General features: G+C 42.7%; 1 protein-coding gene across 1 annotated transcript in view; it reads left to right on the top strand.

Annotated features, from left to right (window-relative positions):
* The window catches only part of SLC26A7 (solute carrier family 26 member 7), a 146925-nt gene that overhangs the window by 103745 nt on the left and 22644 nt on the right, over positions 1 to 20536 (top strand). Inside the window, exons 11-12 of the mRNA XM_006020005.2 lie at positions 10136 to 10242; positions 13246 to 13312. Coding sequence (XP_006020067.1) covers positions 10136 to 10242; positions 13246 to 13312 — 174 coding nt within the window. The remainder of the gene's footprint in view (positions 1 to 10135; positions 10243 to 13245; positions 13313 to 20536) is intronic.

Below are 20536 nucleotides of genomic sequence, written 5' to 3'. Positions count from 1 at the left end.
TAGCAATCCCAGGTGACTTGTATGGATGATGGGGAGAGAAGTTGTATTTTGGGCCAGTGAATTGATGATGACTTGTGGAAGATAGGCAGTTCTGCGCCATGAGATGATTGCATTGGTCTAATGCAGGCTTGTCCAACATACGGCCCGCAGGCCACCATGTGGCCCTCCAAGCTGTTTTCTGAGACCCGAGGTGCTGCAACAGGAAATGAAAGTAAACACTGTACTTTCGTTTTGGTGGGGTGATGTGTTACCGCTTCCTGTGAGGTCTTTGAATATGGTTCGCCGGCCCACCGGGTGATAAAAAGTTCATGATCCAGCCCCACATTCAAAAAGGTTGGACATCCCTGGTCTGACTAAATGGTGTTTTTTGCTAAGATATTCCAGAACCTGACTGAGCTCATGAGTCTTACTGGGCAGATGCTAGGGCTGTACGAAGCTTCTGTAGCCAATTCAATTTGGAGGAGATTCGGTCCAATTTGGTGGCCGAATCTCTGAATCTGAATCAAATTGGGAGACCCATTACAAGGTCCAAATCAATTCAGAAGCCTTCAAATTGATTTGGAGAGATTCAGCACCAATTCAGGGATTCAGCCATAGACTAAACAGGCAGCAGTCCTCGACAACGCTGGACACAGCTGCGTCCAGCTGGTAAGTCTATTGTAGTGGGTGGAGGGGGGAGGGAAGGGGAGTGGAGGGGGCAGATCAACGCCCCCACAGCAAGGGAGGGATTGGGGCTGGGATAAGCTGCCCAGGTGGGGCAGGAGGGCACAGGACTCAGGGAGGGGAGCTCCCGCCACTGCGCGCCACCACACACAGCTGGTCTAGGAGGGCATAGGAGCGGGTGTGCGCCCCTGGATCTGCGCGGGGTGGGCTGGTCTGGGCTGCACTCCAGGAGGCTAGCCTCAGCTGCCTGCTGCCGGGCTGCACAGCATGGGGTAGGTGGAGCCAGAATCTCCAGATCCAAATCAGCCAAACTCAATTGGGACAGTGGTTCGAATCACTGAATCGAATCGCTGTCCCCCTGTATCGGCTGAATCCAAATCTGAAGCAAATACTTGCTGCTTCTCCCAGGCCTAGCATAGGCTTCATTTTCTTGGTGAGAAGGTTGGAAGCATTGATTTCTATTTAGAAGAAATGTTTGTAAGAGAAAGCTAGAGAATGAGTTATTACATATTACCCCTAACACCTATCACTAGTCTTAAGAGAAGATGAAGAGCATATGCACTTGGTCGAATGCATCTGCATATATTATTTTGTATGGGAGTTCCTGGCTGTTAGGGTGACAGTATTTGGAGCTTGGGGAGCATTGGATTTGCAGCTGAATAAAAGGCTATAACTTGTGGCCTAGCAAAGCAGCTAACCACAAGGCAGAATGATATATTAAAAGTAACGTTACAAGACGCTTAGGCAAGCATTTTCTTAACAATGTAGTAGTGTTGTAAGATATATATAGCTCACTGTGCAAGAAGAACAGGATGCAGACCACCGGCTGTCATTAGAAGATAAGCAGAAACAAGACCTTGGAGATGGTGAAAAAAATCAGCAAGAAACCTCAAATGACCAAAAGAAGCCAGGGTCATGGTTTTAGGTATGTGCTCATAGCAAAAAGACATGTAAATAAGTGAAATGCATAGGTAATTCCATGGTAATGAAACAAACAGTAAACAGAGGTGGAGCTTGAAATAGGAGGGAATATGGGTGGAACAAAGGAGGGACAAAGGTGGAGAAAAATGTTAATGAGCATAAACCAAGGTGTATAAGTATAAAAAGAACTAATGTTCGTGGCAGCTCCCCAGTTTGTTGAAGCTGGCCCAAAGCTGTCTCCATTTTGAATAAAGCTGTTGATGAGCAATGTGTGCAGGTGATGCATGATGGCATCGATCCGTTGTCTCACTAGTTGTTGTGCGTCACATGGAGTCGGGGTCTAACACTGGCCATTGAGCTAGAAGATGGGGTTTAGCATAAAAGCTAAAGTCTTCGGGGACAATAGTGTTGGTTACTCCAGTGCTAGGCTATTCCACTGCTAGGTCCTAAAGGAAGTGTGTGCACGCCCGATCCCACCTCTGGGATCTTATGGGTTGACTAGATTGGAACAGTAACTCATTCTGGGAATGTTGTCTTATCACATCTGTTCAGTTCTTAAACTGACATGGTAAAGCATATTACTCTAGATAGTAGCCTTCTCTAAGAAGGAATATAAACTGAAGCATGGATATTTGGTTGCTGAATTCTTTCAGGAGCCCCACCAAGACTAAGTGATGTGAATGACAACATTAGTGCTTATTTTGAACTGCAAAGGATTCTGCCAATAGTTGACAGTATATTGGAAATGAATAAGTTCCATTGCCTAAGCTTGTGTTTTGAAGATGGGAAATCTCCTAAAATATTTGGCTATAGCTAGTAGCTGTCCTTTTTTGGGACTGATGCTGAATAGAGAACATATAAAAGGGTGTGTGTCATGAAACATAGAAATCAAGATTGTTATGCTTATTGTTGTCATTTTAGGGGTGCAGAGAGGACTTTGAGTTCCAGCACTGTCAATCCAGCACAATTTACAATAGAAACAAGAAGGAAAGTCCGTTTTAAATATCACTCTCTAAATTATTCATTCATTCATTCATTCATTCATTGAGTTAGATATCATTCCATGGATTTGGCTTGTGTTTCTAACCCCATTTTTATAAACCTCTGGCCAGGTCCCTCCCAGGGCCCAGCCCTTCTAGGGTCTCACTTTCCCACAGAACCAAATAAAGTTTCTCATCAGCATTCACAGCATGAAGGGCCATAAGAGTATTAATTCATGACAGGTTGTTGGCTGCCCACACTCCACCTTTATCTAACCCCTGAATTGGGCTTGATTTGTTCATGCTTTAACAACATATACTTCAGGGGTGATCACCAGAGATGACTGCATATGTTACAATGCAGACAGAGAATGCCAAGATAATACAACCTATAAATTATACATACAGTGTGCTCTGTTGAATTGCTTAGTATTGGGACTAAATAAAAGTTTAGAACCTGACTTCAACATAAACAGTGCCATTAGCTACAGGAACAGCGTGTTCCAAACTGTTTTGCACCTCATTAAGGCCACCTCATTATCTTGTTTCTTAGAGTGTTTTATGCTTCTAGTAATACCATTAAAATTGACAGGACATAGTTAAAGGCTGCTTTAGAATTATGAAGTTCATGGAGTTTAATTAGACTATTAAGCAGACAGCAGGGCTGAAAAATTCCTATGCTCTTAAGGGGTTATGCACTTAATTAATAAACAGATACATCATACCAAATTCTGGTTAACCAGGAGGCAAAAATTGGGATTGTTATTTAAGTAAGTGAATAATGTACAGTATATATCTGTTATGTATATGGATTGATAGATTATAAGGGGCTGGAAGGGACCTCGCAAGATCATCGGGTCTAGTCCCCTTGCACCAGGCAGGAAACTGCATGTTCTTTCCTCCTGAATCTCAAAAAACTTCCCTGCTGAAGAATAAGCTAGAGTTCATTTTTTTCAAGCTTTAAGTTACTTAACATGAATCAGAAATGTGAGCACATGTAATTTTGGGCTGCTTTAACAGAAGTAACAGGTGCAAGACATGGACAGTGATAGTGTCACTCTACTGGTTGAACTTCATCTAGAGTGTTATGTGCAGTTATGGGCTTCAAATCTTATGGAAGATGTGGAGAAGTTAGAGAGGATCCAGATGTGAGTGAGAAAAATTATAAAGGGGTTGGAAGGCAAGCTGTATGTAGCAGGGTGGGGTCCCTAGGAGCGGCCACGTTACACCTAGGCTCCTTAACTGTGCCAGTCTTGCCCTATAGGCACCCTCTACCTCGCCCACCACATCTTGTTGGTATAATTGATATAGGGAGGCTGCCCTTGATCTTTGGGTTTAGACACGGTCTGGCTAGATCTTACCAACCCTGTGGTTCATAAACCCCTTGGCATACCACGTTATGGTGGATGGTTCCTAAGTCTCTCAGCCGTATGGGCTATATGCATGGCTCCAACCGTCCCTTTACCATGCCCCAAGCCTCGCAGATGGCATTGATGTTGTCTGGTCTAGGCCTTGCTGTGATTTGTCCCCCCTGTCCTCTCTGGGCTCTCCGCAGCCTCATCTCTGCTGCGGCTATTTGGGGAAGGAGGGGCCCTCACTGGTGCCTGGGCTCTCCGCAGCCCTGTCTCTGCGCCCTCACTGGTGCCTGGGTCCCCACACTGTAGTGGGCCCCCAGTGAGGCCTCCTCCTTCCCCAAATAGCCTCACCCAAACCACCGGTGTTATCAGACAGCAAACAAACAACAGCAATCAAACATAAGCCCCTGGGCTATAACGTAACACAAAGTGCAAGGCATGCTCTGCCCCTTTAAAAGAGTAAAACTCCTTCTCTAATACTGGGTGCCTGTAGGTGAGGGTACCTTATGGGTTCCTGGTGCCCCATTAGCCCTAAGGGTAGCATATCTGATGGCTGTAGCAGCTCTGAGCCCTTCCTTCCTGAAAGCTCCTTCCCCTTTGGCTGCTGGTAGGGAACTGAACTGCCTGGTCCCAACCTTAGGGGTTATATGGGCCTAGGGGCCTGCCTCTTCCAGCCAGCTAACCAGGTGCAGGTGCGGCCAATTCCCTCATTAGCCAATTGTCACGGCAACCTGCACCTGGACTCTTATCTGGCTCTTTGTGTTCCCTCCCCAGGCAATCTCTGCTCTAAGAGGAGCAGGCACCTTAGTGCCCTGTGACATTGTATAAGGAAACATTGAGAGAACTAGGCATGTTTAACTTGGAGAAAAGGTGACTGGGGTTGGGGGGCATGATAACAGTCTTTATCCATTTTTCCTTGCTGCAGAGAGCAGGACATGATGCAGTGACTGTAAATAACAACAAAGTAAATATGCATTAAATAACAGGAAAGTCATCCTTGCTGTTAAAACTAGGCTGCCAAGGGGAAGTCAGGGAATCTTCTTTGGTGGTTTTCACTAGGAGGCTGGATAAACTTTGAACAGGGATGATTCCTGCATTTGTTCAGGGAGTGGACCAGATGACCCTTGAGATCCATTCCAGCCCTATGATACTATGATATATCCAAACTTCCAAATATATCCTCAGCTAATACAGTCATTTTCAAGAGCAGTTCCAGTCCCATAGTCACTGGCTGGACATCTATTGGATTTTCTGCGATAAAGTGACTCTGTATTCTGGATTCAAAGTGGCACAGGCATTGGGTAGCTTCTTACATAGTATAAAGTCTAGGCCCACATTGTTCAACTGCCGAATCCACAGAGGCTAATTTCCAACTCCCTCTATTTGTAACTGTCTCCTCATTGAGCTCTTCTTGACTCAGCTGTAAGAAGTGGGTGAATGGAACCTGATAGACTATTTGCCCTTGATGGAAATATGCTCACATTGCACTTAAGGCAACCAATGTGGCCAAGTACAGACATTCAAAGAGCATGCATGAGGTGGAATCAGTCTAAGTTATGCAGTTTTCTGTAAGTGGTGTAGGTTAGATCAGTAGCAAACAGAACACATGTTCACCCTTTGGTGGGGAGGCATTCAGGCTGTCTGCACTGGCTGAGGCCAATAGGTTGGGGGCACTTAAGCTCACCTTCCTCTCACCTGAGTGCAGCCAAGCACCCAGGCCTGATTGGCTGCTGGGCATGGGCAATCCCACCCCCGACTCTCTGCTGTGTCACTGTGGACCCTTCCCTGTGCCTAGTCCTAGACTTGCAGGAGAGCCCCAGACTGACACCCCTCCATCATGAGCTGCACATCCTTCCATGTCCCATCCTGCTTGCACCCTGCCATGGTGTCCTGCCACCCATGCCCAAGCACAGAGACCCAGGAGGCGTGGCATATCTTGCTTGTTACCCTGTGCAAGTCTCGCTAGAGGCTGTGGGACATCATGCGTGCTGACCAGGACACAATGCAGCAGTGGGTCACCATGGCACACCTGCCATCCTGGTAGCGCAGCTGGTGGTGAGGTGGGAGAGTGCTCCACAAAAGGAAAGATTTGGTTCCTTAGAGCTCCAGTGAATGCCACACAGTGGCAGAAGGCACCTGGCCATCCAAAAGACTCTTGTCAGGCAGCAGAGGAAGGGGGACTTTTTCGTGATAAAGCAAAACGAGATGATTATACCACTGCTGCTTGTTCTGTACCCATTCAGATAAACAGATCAGTCCATAGGACAGTCACTGTGTCAACTTGTTATGTGCTCTAAATAGGTACACTGACAACATTTGCTGTAGCCAGTTTGTTTAGAGAAAAGTACTGAGCTACATAATAAGCTATGCTTAACTTCAGTATTGGCATGATAGGAAAGAAGGGCTAGAAGGGACCTCCTGAGGTCATCTAGTACAGCACCACATTCAAGGCAGGATCATCCCTAACTGAACCATCCCAGCCAAGTGCCTGTCTAACCTAAGTTGAAAACTTCCAGGGATAGCAACTGCACAATTTCTTTACATAGCCTGTTCTAAAAATTGATCACCCTCATAGTCAGATGTTCCACCTAATCTCTAATCTAAATTTCCTCTGCTGCAGTTTGAATCCATAGTTTCTAGTCCTGTCCCCTAAGACCATGGAGAGTCCTTTGGTTGCAAAACGGGAATTGCTGGTCATGCCCGACCTGTTCCTGAAGTTTCCGGGGAAAACTGCCTGATTACCCTGATTTGGATGCCTGGTACCTCCCCCACACCCTCTCCCCCCGCCCTAGTACTCCAGGACCCTGTAGCTGTGGACCAAAAAGCCTTTCAGTGCACCAGGTGCCCTTGGTCCTGGTACCTCAATATCTCTTGGCCCCTTCTAAGTGCTTTGTCCTCTCCACATGTGCAGAGATACAAAGGATTCAACATAAATTCATGCCTCCAACCTACTGCTTTTCTATTCCCTTTAGACTTAACCGCCCCCCCAGTATAGCCCTGCAGGTTGCAGATGTTGAAAAAGTTTTATTAAGAACAACCATGTACCTATAGTACATTATTTTTAAGATTTGAAGAATGCCGTGGTTAAATTATCAGCCCCTTATCTCTCTCTGATAGTTGCTTGCCAAAAAAATCTTTGATGTTTTTATGATTCTCTGTGTAACCTTACACCTACCCATGAATTAAGGATGTTCCAACAGAGGATCAACAAAACTGCTTTTTCAAGAGTCTGGGTGCTACCCTGAATAACAACATTCTGATCCTTGGCCAACATAAATGTTGGAGAGGGTGATTGGCAGGTGAGGGGATGATTGTTTTGGCTCATCTTCTCAAACCTTGGGTGTCTCCTGTTACAGCTAAGATGAAGAACGCTGGATTGCCAAATAGCAGTCACCAGCTTTCCTAAAATTAAGTACAGCTTTTGTTCCCTCCAGCATCTCTTCCATTATCTTGCTCTAGTTTTGAAGCATTTTCAATGGCAGGGGATGCTACAATAAGTTTACCTATTGTTTACCTATCAACAAATGAACCTGACAGAAAGATTCAGCAGTATCCACTAACCTTGTCCCTACTAGAGAAAAAGAGTATTTTATTATTTATTACATAATATGACCTTTGTGGCCAGAAGCCCAAGGGTAATTGTGCTAGATGTCACACTAACAAATAAGCATATAATGGTCCCTTTCTCAAAGACCTTGTAGTCTATGGTCACAGAGAGATTCTGAGGGGAGAACACATGCTAACATAGTATTATGATCCTGTGCTTAGACAAGAGTTGTATCAACTGGGTAAGAAATATCAGTTGGATAAGCAGTACTTAACATTTTTGGCTTTGAATCCCCAGAAATGGGCTCTGTGTTGTTGTCGGCGTAGTGCATACAGTGCTGAGCTCAGCATGTTAAAAAGGATGTAGAGAAAATGGAGAAGATTCAAGGGCCTGTAACACAGATGATAAAGAGGTTGGAATTCAAGCTGTATGAGGAAAGATTGGGAGAACTAGGTATGTCTAGTTTGGAGAAAGGAACATTAACGGAGGACAGGACAGTAGTTTTCAAATATTTGAATGCCTGCCATTGAGAAGAGGGAGAGCAACTGTTCTTATTTGTTACAGAGGGCCAGATATGAAGCAATGGGTATAATCTGTAACAAAGTAGATTCATTTTAATCTCAGGAAAAAAACCTTTCTGATTGTCAGAACAGTTGGACAGTTGAACAAGTTGCCTAGAAAAACTATAACATTTCCTTCATTCAAGATTTTCATGAAGAGGCTGGATCAGCATTTGGCATATTCTGATTGTTAAGAATAGTGTAACCTGGATTCATGCAGGGGTTTGAACTGTATGGCCCTTGAGGTCCCCTCCAACCCAATGCTTATATGATTTCATAATTTTTTTCCCAGTCCATCCTTTCTAATACCTTTCTAAACCTTCTAAACCTTTCTAAACCTTCTAAACCTTCTTCTAATGGAAGAAGGTTTTCCTTTCTTCCATTTCTCCAGCTGGTGTTTTAGACTCATGAGGACTCAGAGTAGGAAACATTCCCTACAGAGCTGAAATATGAAAATCTGGGAAAAATTTGCAGTTTAAAAAAAAATTGAATTAACAATATAGAGAAGGACTAGCACGGTGATGAGTTAATCACTTAAAGAAAGGGTAGAGAACTATTGCATGTCATATCTCTGGTAAAATTAGGTGGGATGTTAATGACATATAGTACTGAGACTCAGATTTGTAATTTAACTTCAAGGAATTGTGTGTGAAAAGCAATAAAGATTGCATATTAGCTGAACAGACTTAGTCTGATTCAACTTATATTTGGTATACGAAGTTTCTCCGTTAGCTTTTTGCATGTAATCAATAGCTGGGTGAATAGCAAGCATAGTTGGAAAGTCTAAACTCTAGGCTTAATGACTTGCTGATTAACCAGTTCTGACTGCTTGTTTTTCCAAGAGTTATTCTGTACATGTACATACACAGTAATTGGTAGAAGAGTTTTCATTTTAAGATGCATCTAGAATTTATCATTATTTTCAAAGAATGCTTTGTAGACGTATCACTCAAGAAAGATTGCACATCCTTTTGCTGTAGTCTGGTCATGTAAAGAATGGAGGGAAACATTCTATCTTCTGTATGATGTTTGGTTTATATTGGATAATGGAGAGCTAAATCATTGAGTCCTTGCCCAGGCATAATTCCTAAGAGTAGATCCAAAGTATTTAACTCTGTTTTAGTGTTTCTGAACTAATGTCTCGATATTCAATCATCCATCCAAGGAAGAAATCATATTATAAAATCTTCTGATAGACCAGTTAAACTCATTAGTGATAGTTATTAGTTTATAATGCCTTTTGTTAAATTTTGTGAAAACTTAGTAAATCTGGTCAGGAATTTTTCAACAAATACAAAACTAAAACTTCCCATGAGAATGGATTACAAGTATCCTGATTCTAACATTTTGGAAATAAATATTTAATTTTTTTCAGGTCAGAGTGACTACGTTTAAAAATATATTTCTCTTTATTAAAAAAAATTAGAAGTCAACACAGAATTATTGAAACTGAAAGTTTTATCTAGGCCAATTAATTTATTTTAGGGTGGAGAGAGAGTATTGAATATCAAAATATTTTGAGACTTTGTTTTTTATTTCCATTTCAGGATTTGATTTATAAAAAAATAAAATTTTGCTGAATTGATAATCCATTTTCCAGCAAGTTATACTTTTTAGGAACCTGAGAATTGCCACCTGTAATCATCTTCCTTGTGAAATATGACCTGCAATTCCTCAATGACACATCTTTATTTCTTACATGATTGTTCAAAATGGCATTATATAAAGAGAGGTTTTGAAAATGTGTGCAGCAAACAAGTGGTCGTTAGCTTTCCAAATTAGAAAATGAAATACAGATAGAACCTTTGCAAGCCAGTTATTTTCAGCCTGAAAAATATTTCCACAGCAGAAACATGTCATTTGAAATGCTTCAGAAATGTGCTTTTGTGACCATTAGGCTTATTAAAGTGTCGCGTCACTCGTCTTCCCCAAGGGAAAGACATAGTTTTCACACTTCCATATTCCTTGTTTGCCAGTTCAATTATTCTAATATAAATCTCCAAACTGGGAACCTACTGCCTGTGCTTTAACATATTTGTCTCCAACTGATGAAATATACATTACTGTGGTAGCTTAAATTAACTGATTCTTTTGTTTCCTTTCTCAAAGAGCATATGGGTTAGTACCTACGTGTTTACAATATGCTTTGCTGCTAACGTGGGACTGTTGTATGGAGTTGTCTGCACTATAGTGATAATGATTTTCCGCTTCCCCAGGTGAGACATCATTTGCTCTTGAAATGGCCTAGAAGCAAATCATTGGGTCTGCTTTTTATTGCTTCATATTCAATAGAAGTGTGGCACTTTGGGTTAAATAATCTCGTTTTATTGTAACTAGGAGAAAATTGTAGCCATAAGGTTACTAAAACAGATCACTTAACTTCTTCATAACATCTAACTACTAAGTGTAATAATGGCCTTGAAATGGACCTTATGAACTGTTTTATTGTTTTTTATAAAAGGGTATTTCCCCATGCAAATAAGAAAAAAAAAGACAGACCTATGCATTTACTGGACATCAGTTAATTATAAAATCATTTCATAATATGGAATTATTTTATGATTTTTAATAATTACAAATTTCTGACTCATAAACCAAGCCTAGTATTAAATCAATTCAAAGATCAATATAAATTTCCTTCCATTAGATACTTTTTGCTTATTAAAAAATGCAGGATGTCTGGTAAATCTTAGGTATTGAGTCTCATTATGGGCCCCTAGATACTGCACTAAGGAGAATGCCAGCTGACATTTTGCACTTTTTAAAATATGGAAATAAAGGCAGACAGCAAGATGATTTGAATATGCAAAGAGAAAACACCACACTGTAGATTTTAAGTACAAGTTACAAAAAATGAGCAGAGGAGAAGCATAAATGAATACATATTATTTTCACAAAACATCTATATACTATTTTTTTGTTTTTAAGTAAAGGAAATTTTTTTTTTAGGTTAGTGGTCATGCCAGTACTAGTAAATTTAATCCATAAACTGCTAAATTTGCAAACTGCTTATCCTATGTGGGTGGCTGCCTGCACACTCATGAAATCCCACTTGGGTTGGTTAGTATATATGGCTTGATTCAATGCCATTGGAGTTAATGGGAGCCTCCTAGAAGGGTAATTAGTAGGACTGGGGTGTAAATAACTAAATAGTAGTAACATTCTGTGATGATTATTACTGTATATAATGTTTGAGTGAATTCATCAGTGCAATTTTGGCAGCCTTCTGCTACTGAACAAAATGTAGATTTAGGAATAGTTCTGTTCATGTGGAAAAGCCCAGGTTCTAATTTCATTTACACCCTTTGACTAGATGCAGAGATGATCCGAGCAGGGTATGGGGCCCAGGGCAAATCATCCTGTGCAGGGCCCTGCCCCCAAATGCAAGAAAGCTGGCAGCAGATTCAGCAGCAGGGTGTGGGGGCGGTAGTGAGCAGCTGGGCATGAAGCTGGCAGCAGCGCGGAGTCGCTGCAGCCACTCTGCCCCGGCTCCGTAGGGCACCCCAAACTGTGGGGCCCGGAGCGGTTGTCCTGATTTGCACCCCCCCAGGAACAGCCCTGACTAGATGTTTGAGGTTGCATGGGGGAAATGGGAAAGTAGTTTGGCATAAAGCACGATGAATCCGATCCAGCACTAATTGAAATAAATGGGAGTCGTTCCATTGACTTCAGTGGGCACTGAATCAGGTCACATATAACTATCTTTGTAATAAAAGCTCACACAAGGCTTAAGGTCCTTATTATTCTACTCTCAGACTGTGCTGTTAAATAATATGCTTTATGTCACTCATTCATGAAAAAGGAGTTTGCCTTATCTGTTGATGGGGATGGCTAGAAAGACCTACGAATAGGAAGTTTCAGAACAAATAAAAATATAAATTCAGTGGAATAAAAATACATTCAGTGCACTACAGTCTATAGAAGGGGCAACAAACCCCACAAAGGTTTGTCTAGCCACCCCACTGGTTGCAGATTGTCTCTGTATGTTGAAGCATCTATTGAAATGTTAGCATTTTGCCATTCTAAATTATGTCACTTGTACAGATAGGGTGCATCTACATGAGACATTGCTGTGCAGTTGACTAATTAACTGTGCAGTAAGTGCCTCTGTGCCTACATGTGTGCCCCTGTTAGGGTTCATGAAACTAATAAACTTTGCAGCAAGGTGGTACTTGTGAAATACAAGTACTACCCTTTTGTGGAGTTATTTTGTCCATAGCAGCCCACGTGTAGATGCTGCTTTGGTTGGCTGGGGTACAGGGTGGTTCAGTGAAGGGCAAGCCAGCAGGTAGTCCCTGCGCTGAAGCACCCTTTGTGCCCCAGCTAGCCGCTTCACAGCACATGGAGCCCGATCTGAGCAACCAACTCAGGGCTGCTCTGACGGGGCTTCACATGCTACGGAGAGACTGACTGAGGCACAAAGATGGTTCCATGCAGGGCTAGCTGGCAGGCACCTCTGGGAGCAATTCACTCTGAAACAATAAGCTCCGGAGTTTATTTGTGTGTTATTTATTTATTAATTGAACATGTAGATGTAAGCATAGTAAAGTAGTGCTAGTTATAATTGCATTAACTTTCATAACCTGTACTCCTGTAGTAACCTTGTTTTTCCATGGTGTTTTTATTTTCCTTGTGGTTGGTAAATAAATCATGGGCTGGATAATAAGCTGACTCCTTTATTTCTTTTGAAGTAGTGAGACATACATTACACAATTTAACTGGAAATCAAGAGCAAACTAATTAGATATATAGGTGCAAGCGAGTTTTTTACTTTGTTCTGGAAGCTGTACGAACAGCAAATATCTGATCCTGACCAGAGATCTTCAGATGGTACCACAATACTGCATACTGTGGATAACAGGTTCACAGAATTGAAAATTTAGTTTTACAAAAAGTCCCATTATTTATGCTTTAAATTTAAAAAGCAAAGCTATAAATTTAAAAGTAATATACCAGGATTTAGAGAGGCTACAAGACGTAAGCCTACTCAGTGGTCTAGCTTTTATACATTGGAAGGACATTTTTTTCCCACAAAAAGCCCATTCCTTTCTTTTTATTTCCTGTTTAATGTATGAAATAATGCTTTAAATGTGCAGAAAATCCTAGAAATCCTATTGTTAGAACACTGTACCTTCTATCCTATATTTAGATATGGCATCTCTGCCTACCCTAATTCAAAATGACTATCTTGTTTACTTTTCTCTATGTATTGATTGCAGAGCAGAGACACTGATTTTGAAAAATATGAAAGAAGTGGAGTGTAAATTCAAAACAGAAGCTAATTGTGTAAGTTAACTCCTATTTACTCTTCTGTCCATTACTAATCTATAGTTTTTTATTTCCCATAATTTTTTCATAGAAGTTGTAAGAGTCAGTACACTAACATTCAATTATATGATCACTTTATAACTGCAGCCAGTGGAAGCAATGAGGTTTATTGCATAGAGCACTGGACTAGGGGGCAGGAGACCTAAGTTTAGTGTAAGAGTGATGTTGTAGCCTTGATGGTCCAGAAATAATGTGAGAGGTGACCTGAAGAAGAACGCATTGCATATGAAAGTTTGTCTAAGTCTATCCCAACCAGGTAGTTGGTTCAATAAAAGGCATCAACCACAAAAATCTTTGCCCCTCACATATTTCCTGGACCATCACAACATCAGTCCAACACTGTCCGATATGGGTTCTTTTATTATGTCCACCTTACTTTTCAAATATTTATATAGCTTACTATTTCAGTGATCAGTGTATCTGTTAGTTATTAACTTGTCAACAAAGCTCTCCCATCCAGATATTTTATTTTTTGGCACCCAATTATATCTTGGGTTTTAAAGCTAGAATTTACCCAAAAGGCTTTCCTGTTTTGGCATCCTGAAATGTTCTGAGTGACATGACTGAAAACAAGAATATAGGAGAAAGGGAAGAATCCTAAAACACTAAATAGAAACACTATTGTGGAGTCTAACCCAGTTGTTGAATATTATATCTTCTTTCTGTATTAAAGAAAAAGAAAGTTAAAGGGAATTTGTCAGAGGAGAATGGGCCAAAATTTGATCTACATTTCTTTCTCTTCATGTTTGGAGGAAAAATATGTTCACAAATTCCATTCATTGTTCTTTTTTCAAATATTTTCTTCATTGCTTTTTTTTCTAAAGCCTTAAGACCAATACCAGTGACTGTACAATAACAACCTAATGTCTGCATAGAAAGAGGAAATAAAATATTTTAGAAGGAAACAGATTGCTCAAGAGTTTATTTCAGAATGCAAAGAGTAAAAATGTTTTAAAGATTTAGAAAACTGCTTCCACACGTGTTTTTAAACCTAATTTAGAACTGCTGGGTTGCAGGAGTTGTTTAGGATGGTATTTTTTTAACTATATGAATGTTGAAGCTGCTCAAGCTGCCCTAGAAAATGACAGCTTAGAGATAAACAAGAGGATATTTTAAACATGAAAATATGCAAGTTTAATGATCTACCCTGCTATTAAGGTCTGTGGATTTATATGGGTTATTCCATCAATAGGAGAAGAGACACTTGAATGTGGAAAAAAATCATCAGACTGCTTCTTAAAAGCATGTGTGAAGAACATCACACCAGTTAACAAGATCAAATTCTTGCCAAAGTGCAGATGGCACTGAGTAGTGCAGAGAGCAACTGTAGATGTTCTTCTCAGTATACCAGGGAATAGGCTGCTTCTCTCTTCCTTGGCAAGGTGATATCACAAAGACCTTAGTTTTGTTTTGTGTTGTTTTTCAAAATGAGTATGAATACACAAAACTTTACAGGAAACATCAAGTACATTTTTACTACAGCTTTACTCAGCCATTTGCTGAATAGTGTAGTTTCTTGCATACCACACACTCTCAAATGCAGAATGAAAGACATTTTTTCCCAGGGTTATGGCTGCGTAGAAGAGGGGCAGAGTCTAATCTTCAGCTCATTCCCCCTCCCTTTGATGTTCAGCTAAAAGTTGAAATTGTAGCTGCTGCTGAAGACTGGCCTTCATGGGCAGATGTATGAATTTGAAAAGAACTAAAAAGTCTGAGAGAGACCAGGAGTAGCTAACAAACATCAGAACTGCCAGAAGAAAAATTAGCTTAATTAGTGGAACATCAAGACCATTTAAAAGAAGAGCTAGTCATTAAGGTTCTTTGTGTAAATCTGATATTTTTTATTAGACCAACTCAAATAGTTGGAAAAATTCTTCTTAGCAAGCTTTTGGGTATAAATACCCTTTCTCTGGCTGAGGAAGCATCTGCAGTTGTTGTGTGCTCTTCCTGGATGGAATGAATAGTAAAGAAGCCAGAGGCTGGTATGCAGGCAAGAAAGGCAGTCAGTGAAGATATGAATTGAGGAGTCAGTGGGTGAGAGACAGGCTGGGGATGGGGGGTGGGAGGGTGGGGCGAGGGGAATAAATGTAGCTGGTAAAGAGTGGAGAGGTATCTGGGGATATAGATGTTAGGCATATTATGTGTCATAAATCCACTGTCTATATTTAGTCCATGATTTTTAGTATCCAGGAAGTCGATGAAGTGGAGTTCATAGGCTCATCTGTGAAAGGTGTTTTGTAAATTCCCTTTGAGGATTAGAACTGAGAGATTGGAAGGAGAGTGGTTTTCTGTGAGAAATGTGCTCCCATAGGTAATTGGGTATTCCTGTCTTTGATAGATTTCCAGTGTGCATTCACTCTGGTGTGCAGTTGTTTGGTCTCTCCTATGTATTTTCCATTAGGGCATTTGGTGCATTGGATGAGATATATTACATTCTGGGTGTTGGCTACTAATGTCCAACTCGGGATCCTTAAAATTCTGGTTTATTAGGCGGATTGAAACACTGTAATGAGTTAAATCATAAACCTTGGGGCTGGTCCTTACACACACACACACACACACACACACACACACACACACACACACACACAGTAGCAAGCTACAGGAGTCAGGTATACCTATCTCACAGGTGCTGGAGTCTGCCGTTGAGGCTTCTTTCAGCGTGGTGTTCTCTTCCAGAAGGGGGTCGCCGGCTGGTCCTTCTAGCTGGACAGGTCGGGTGCTGGTCAAGTTGGAGGTCAAGAGGGCGCCACTGAGGGTCACTTTTCACTGCTTTTTATCTGTTCTTGGCAGACTTTGGTGACTCCACAGTTTTCAGGGTTGCCCAATCCAGGGGTCATTGACCCTCGTGGGACTTCCCCCCTCGGTGGCTACTGGATGGCATCTGTCAGCCCCAGGGGTCGTCCGCATGTACGTGCAGGTTTGGGAGTCCGTTGATGAATTTTGAATAGGGCTCTGGGAGCAGTCAGTTTGGAGATATTCAGCCCAAAAGTTGGTCCCTGGCATTGATTAACTCAGGCCAGGGCTTCTAGCCCTTGATCAGTGACGTTTAGAGATTTCCCGGTTGTTACATTGTCTTCTATTGAATTCTTCCGTTGGTTGATCTGCAGTTTCCTTAGGTGTTAATTGCTGTCTGCTGCTACAGTGTTACACATTCAATCACTGATTCACTCGCTCTTTCAGGGGCCAGCCTGATACAGGGAAGTGGCAGTTTGACTCCTGCCCTTGTTAACATTGTTACTAAACACATTTATAGTTGGAAGTTGAAAGGTGAGGAGTATAAAATATAAGCTACAAATGCCACGGCACACAAATAGATAAAAATACCAACATACACGGGGAGATACAAAATGCGCACACACAAATTTTAAAACACAATTCCGTATCTTAAAGTGAAAGAAAGGAAGGAAGAAAAGGTAGAAGAGGAAAAACATATTTAAAGAGAGGAGAGCAAATGCAGGCAAGAGGAAAAGGGGGCTTTCTGCTACACAGGAATGGTGATGGCTCTGTTGTGGGATGTAGTAATTGTGGGGGTGGTGGAGATATGTTGGAAGATTTTACATTTCTTGTCATGGCATGGTCTGGATACATTTGGTGTGTTCTGGGCCATAGAAAGTTTGCTTCTGGTAATGAGGTTAGTGAGGTTGGGTACTTGTTTGAGGGCTAGTCATTAACACCTGTGGAGTGAAGATCAATGCATTAGGTCAATTCACTTCCTCAGAGGCCTGAATAGAAATGGCACTGCTGCTCTCAGGCAGTTAGTTTTAAAATCTGAGACTAGGGACAGGCATTCAAAAAACCTGAGCCTGAATTGATTGATTCAAAGATTGAATCTTTGCAGGTTAGTCTAACCTGCCTAAACTGAATCATTTGTAACCGAAAAGACATCCCCTCTGCACTGAGGAAATGCAGGCACATGCCTGCAGTGGCTCAAGCTAGAAGCCAAGGACACTAGAGCAGCCGTCCGTTCCCTTTCACAGTACTGAGCTGAGGGGCAGGGGCATGGCCAGACCTGGGCAGGATGCTCTGATTAGGGAGCCAGCAGGGATTTACACAGCATTTAGTTACACAGTATTTATCAGCCCATCAGCAAAACAAAAGGCTCTCCATTAGTTCAAGCTCTTCTTAAACAACATTTCCAAGGAAAGAACAGAAGGATATTACCAGCTGAGCTGTTGATTAGCTCCAAAAGCCCTAAGGGGACTCTGCTTTTGTCCCATTTCCCATAGCACGGACCGTAGCCAGCATGTGTTCTGTTAGCTAATGCTAAGAGGTGTCTGTGTAATGCAGAGGGGAGCGAGGATCCCAGCTTCAGCAGGGAGGGATAAGGGGATGGGGGGGAGCAGGAGGAAGCCAGGCAGAGAGCCCTGCCCAGCCCACAGAGCATGTTGAGATGCTGGGGGATTCTGATTTAACTTAAACCAGGAAGGGGTCTGGGACAGACATTGCATACATTGGTTTGACCCAAATCAGTTGAGTCTGATGCTACATTCAACCAGGTTTAACTCAAATCGATTTCAGCCATTTTCAAGCTGGTTTATGTGCACTGAACATCTATTTTGTTACATGTTTAAACCAGTTTCTGATCATTTAAACTGGTTTCTGTGTAATGTCTGTCCCTAGGCGGGGTGGACCAGGAATCAGTGGTGTGCTTTTTTTCTGGGTATAAATCAGCTTTTCTACTTAGGAAAGCACCTCCATTTTGGAAGGTTAATTTTTGGTAAAAAGGTACATCTGTTATGTTAGCAAATACAATATGATGTGATCAAATTCCAATTGCTGGATCATCTGTATAAACTGACAGCAAGTAAAGTAGTGTGGCTGCCTGAAATTATATAGTTTGGGATACTGTACTGCTGAAAGATTTCATTACGTTGTCTGTAATGGTAGCTGTTAGGCCTGTGTGAATAGGGAAGTATTTGATTTGGATTTGGCCAATTTGGAGGACAGTGATTCAATTTGGAGATTCAGATCACTGGCCTGAATTGATTTGGCTGAATCGGTTTTGGAAGATTCAGCACTGATTTGGAGAAATTCAGAGATTTGGCCATAGACTATAACAAGGAATCACTGAAATATCTTTACCCATGAAACCTGCCAGTTTTCAAGGAGATAGGGGTTTCTGGGAAACTGCACCTCAGGCTGCTGACAAGCAAAACTCGTGACATGGGTGACACTGTGTGTGTGTTAAGGTGCACCCTCACTGGTACTGGGGCCTCTACCTGACACAGTAGTGTGCCCCAGTGAGGCCTCCTCCTCCCCTACAGCCTCATCCTGGTCCACCACTTTAAATGACAACAGGTAATAACTTAGTAAGCAGCACAGTAGCACCAGCAGCATCTCAGGCAGCCAAATTGTCACAAACTAGAGGCTGTGAAAAGTGGTTCATAAATTCAAATAAGCACTGAACCTTGCTAACCTAACCTCATCACCAGAAGACAACTTCCTACAGCTCAAAACACAAAATCTGCCAACAATTTTCAGTACCCACAGAAACTGCACAAATCTATCAAAGACAACAATACCCAACTACCTGTGTGGGCACATTTCTCACCAAAAAAACACCTTACCTCCAGTCTCTCAGGCCTGATCCTCAAAGGGAATTTACAAACCACTTCTCAAAGATGGTCCTATGAACTTCACTTCATCAGCCTCCTAGGTACAGAAACTCATGGACTCAATATAGACATTGGATTTATGACACACTACAACTTGCCAGACTCCCCACGTACCTCTCCACTTTTACCTGTGCTGCTATATCCCCCTTCCGCCTGTGACCACCAGGTCTCGAACACCTGGTCACGTGCAGCCTTGGTTCGAGCAATGGGTGGTGTATGCCCTACAGACTCCCGTAAATTGCCGAGTAGATGTTCACTCCTCGAGTAGTCTTCCCCTATCTCACCTGCCATGACTTTGAATGTTTCCCAGTGGAGGGCTGACTACCCAGGGTCCTTCTGTGGCACGTGGTCTGCCTGAGGGTCACTGTGGGGCTCTGCCACCCCTACACCCCGACCTTACGCCGCCTTGATGGGTCACTCAGTCTTCTTGGCCACACTCCCCTTCTCATACAGCTGTGGGGCCTCTCAAGTCCCTTCCCATCCTGGGTATCAGCTCTTGAGGCCGATTCACTTACCCCGTCCCTGGGTTGTTTGTGTTTGAAGATCCTGATCGTGAAACCTATTCTCACCCTAGAGTGGACTACTTCCCTATTTACTGAATCCTAATGTGATGCCCTATGGGCCCTACACTGATTATTCTGTTTGTATCAGCCACTCCTGTCTCTCAACCCCTTCACACGAGGAAACACAAAAGAAAAACACAAAACAACACTTTTACCGTATCGCTGGGAATCTGGGTAGCCCCATCTTCTGGTCCCTTACATCAGGGTACCGGGTGCCTAGTCCCCTACGGTCTAGCTAGGGGATGACCCCTACTTGGGGATGTGTACCTGTGGCCTCCTGCTTGGGTCGTCTTTCCCCCTTTTTCCACTTCTGTTCGGGGCCCATTGCTGTCCCACTTCTCTCCCTTCTGGAGCGTCCCAATCCAGGTGCCTCGTGGTTCCTCTGAGTATGGCTGGCTACTTTCTGTATTCAGGGTAGGTGCCCTGCTTCTTCGCAGCCCTTCCTGCTGCTTCTGCTGGGACTCTCCCAACTGGGAAAATTCCTCCTCCTCCCAACTGGTCCCAATACTCCTGCCTGCTATGGTGTGGGTCTTCATGTCCCCTTCTCTACTTCCTCTGTTGCTCCTGCCTTTGCTGATTGCAGGGGCTGCTTCTGGCTCATCTCCCACACTGTCTAGCCGTTCCCTGCTGCTGCTGCCAGAATCAGCATCAGGAGCCTCCTCTGGCTCCTCATCTGGTGCTCCTTCCTCCCTGAGGGATTCCCAGAATGTTCGGGTCCTCTCTCCCTCTCCCCGTTGCTCCACCAGCAGTCATTTTTATTCCTGCCAGCCGGCGATTTCTGATTATGTCATCGGCCGGCCGCAGCTGGATAAAGATATGGCTAACGAGCTGCGCTGGCTTCTTTCCCCATTCTGGCTGTGCCGCGGCTCCTGCTGCGGGTAAGTTTTTCCTTGTTTTAATTTTTATGTTTGTTCCCTGTCCTTCCATTTATTTTGCTCCCCGGGACTTTCCTTTTTAGTTCGGGGTCCTTCCCTCCATTCTTTCCCAGGACACCCCCCTAC

This window comes from Alligator sinensis, unplaced genomic scaffold (assembly GCF_000455745.1).
Source record: "Alligator sinensis unplaced genomic scaffold, ASM45574v1 scaffold273_1, whole genome shotgun sequence".
Taxonomy (NCBI): Eukaryota; Metazoa; Chordata; order Crocodylia; family Alligatoridae; genus Alligator; species Alligator sinensis.
Note: the sequence above shows the minus strand (reverse complement) of the source record. Positions and strands in the feature narration are given on the sequence as shown.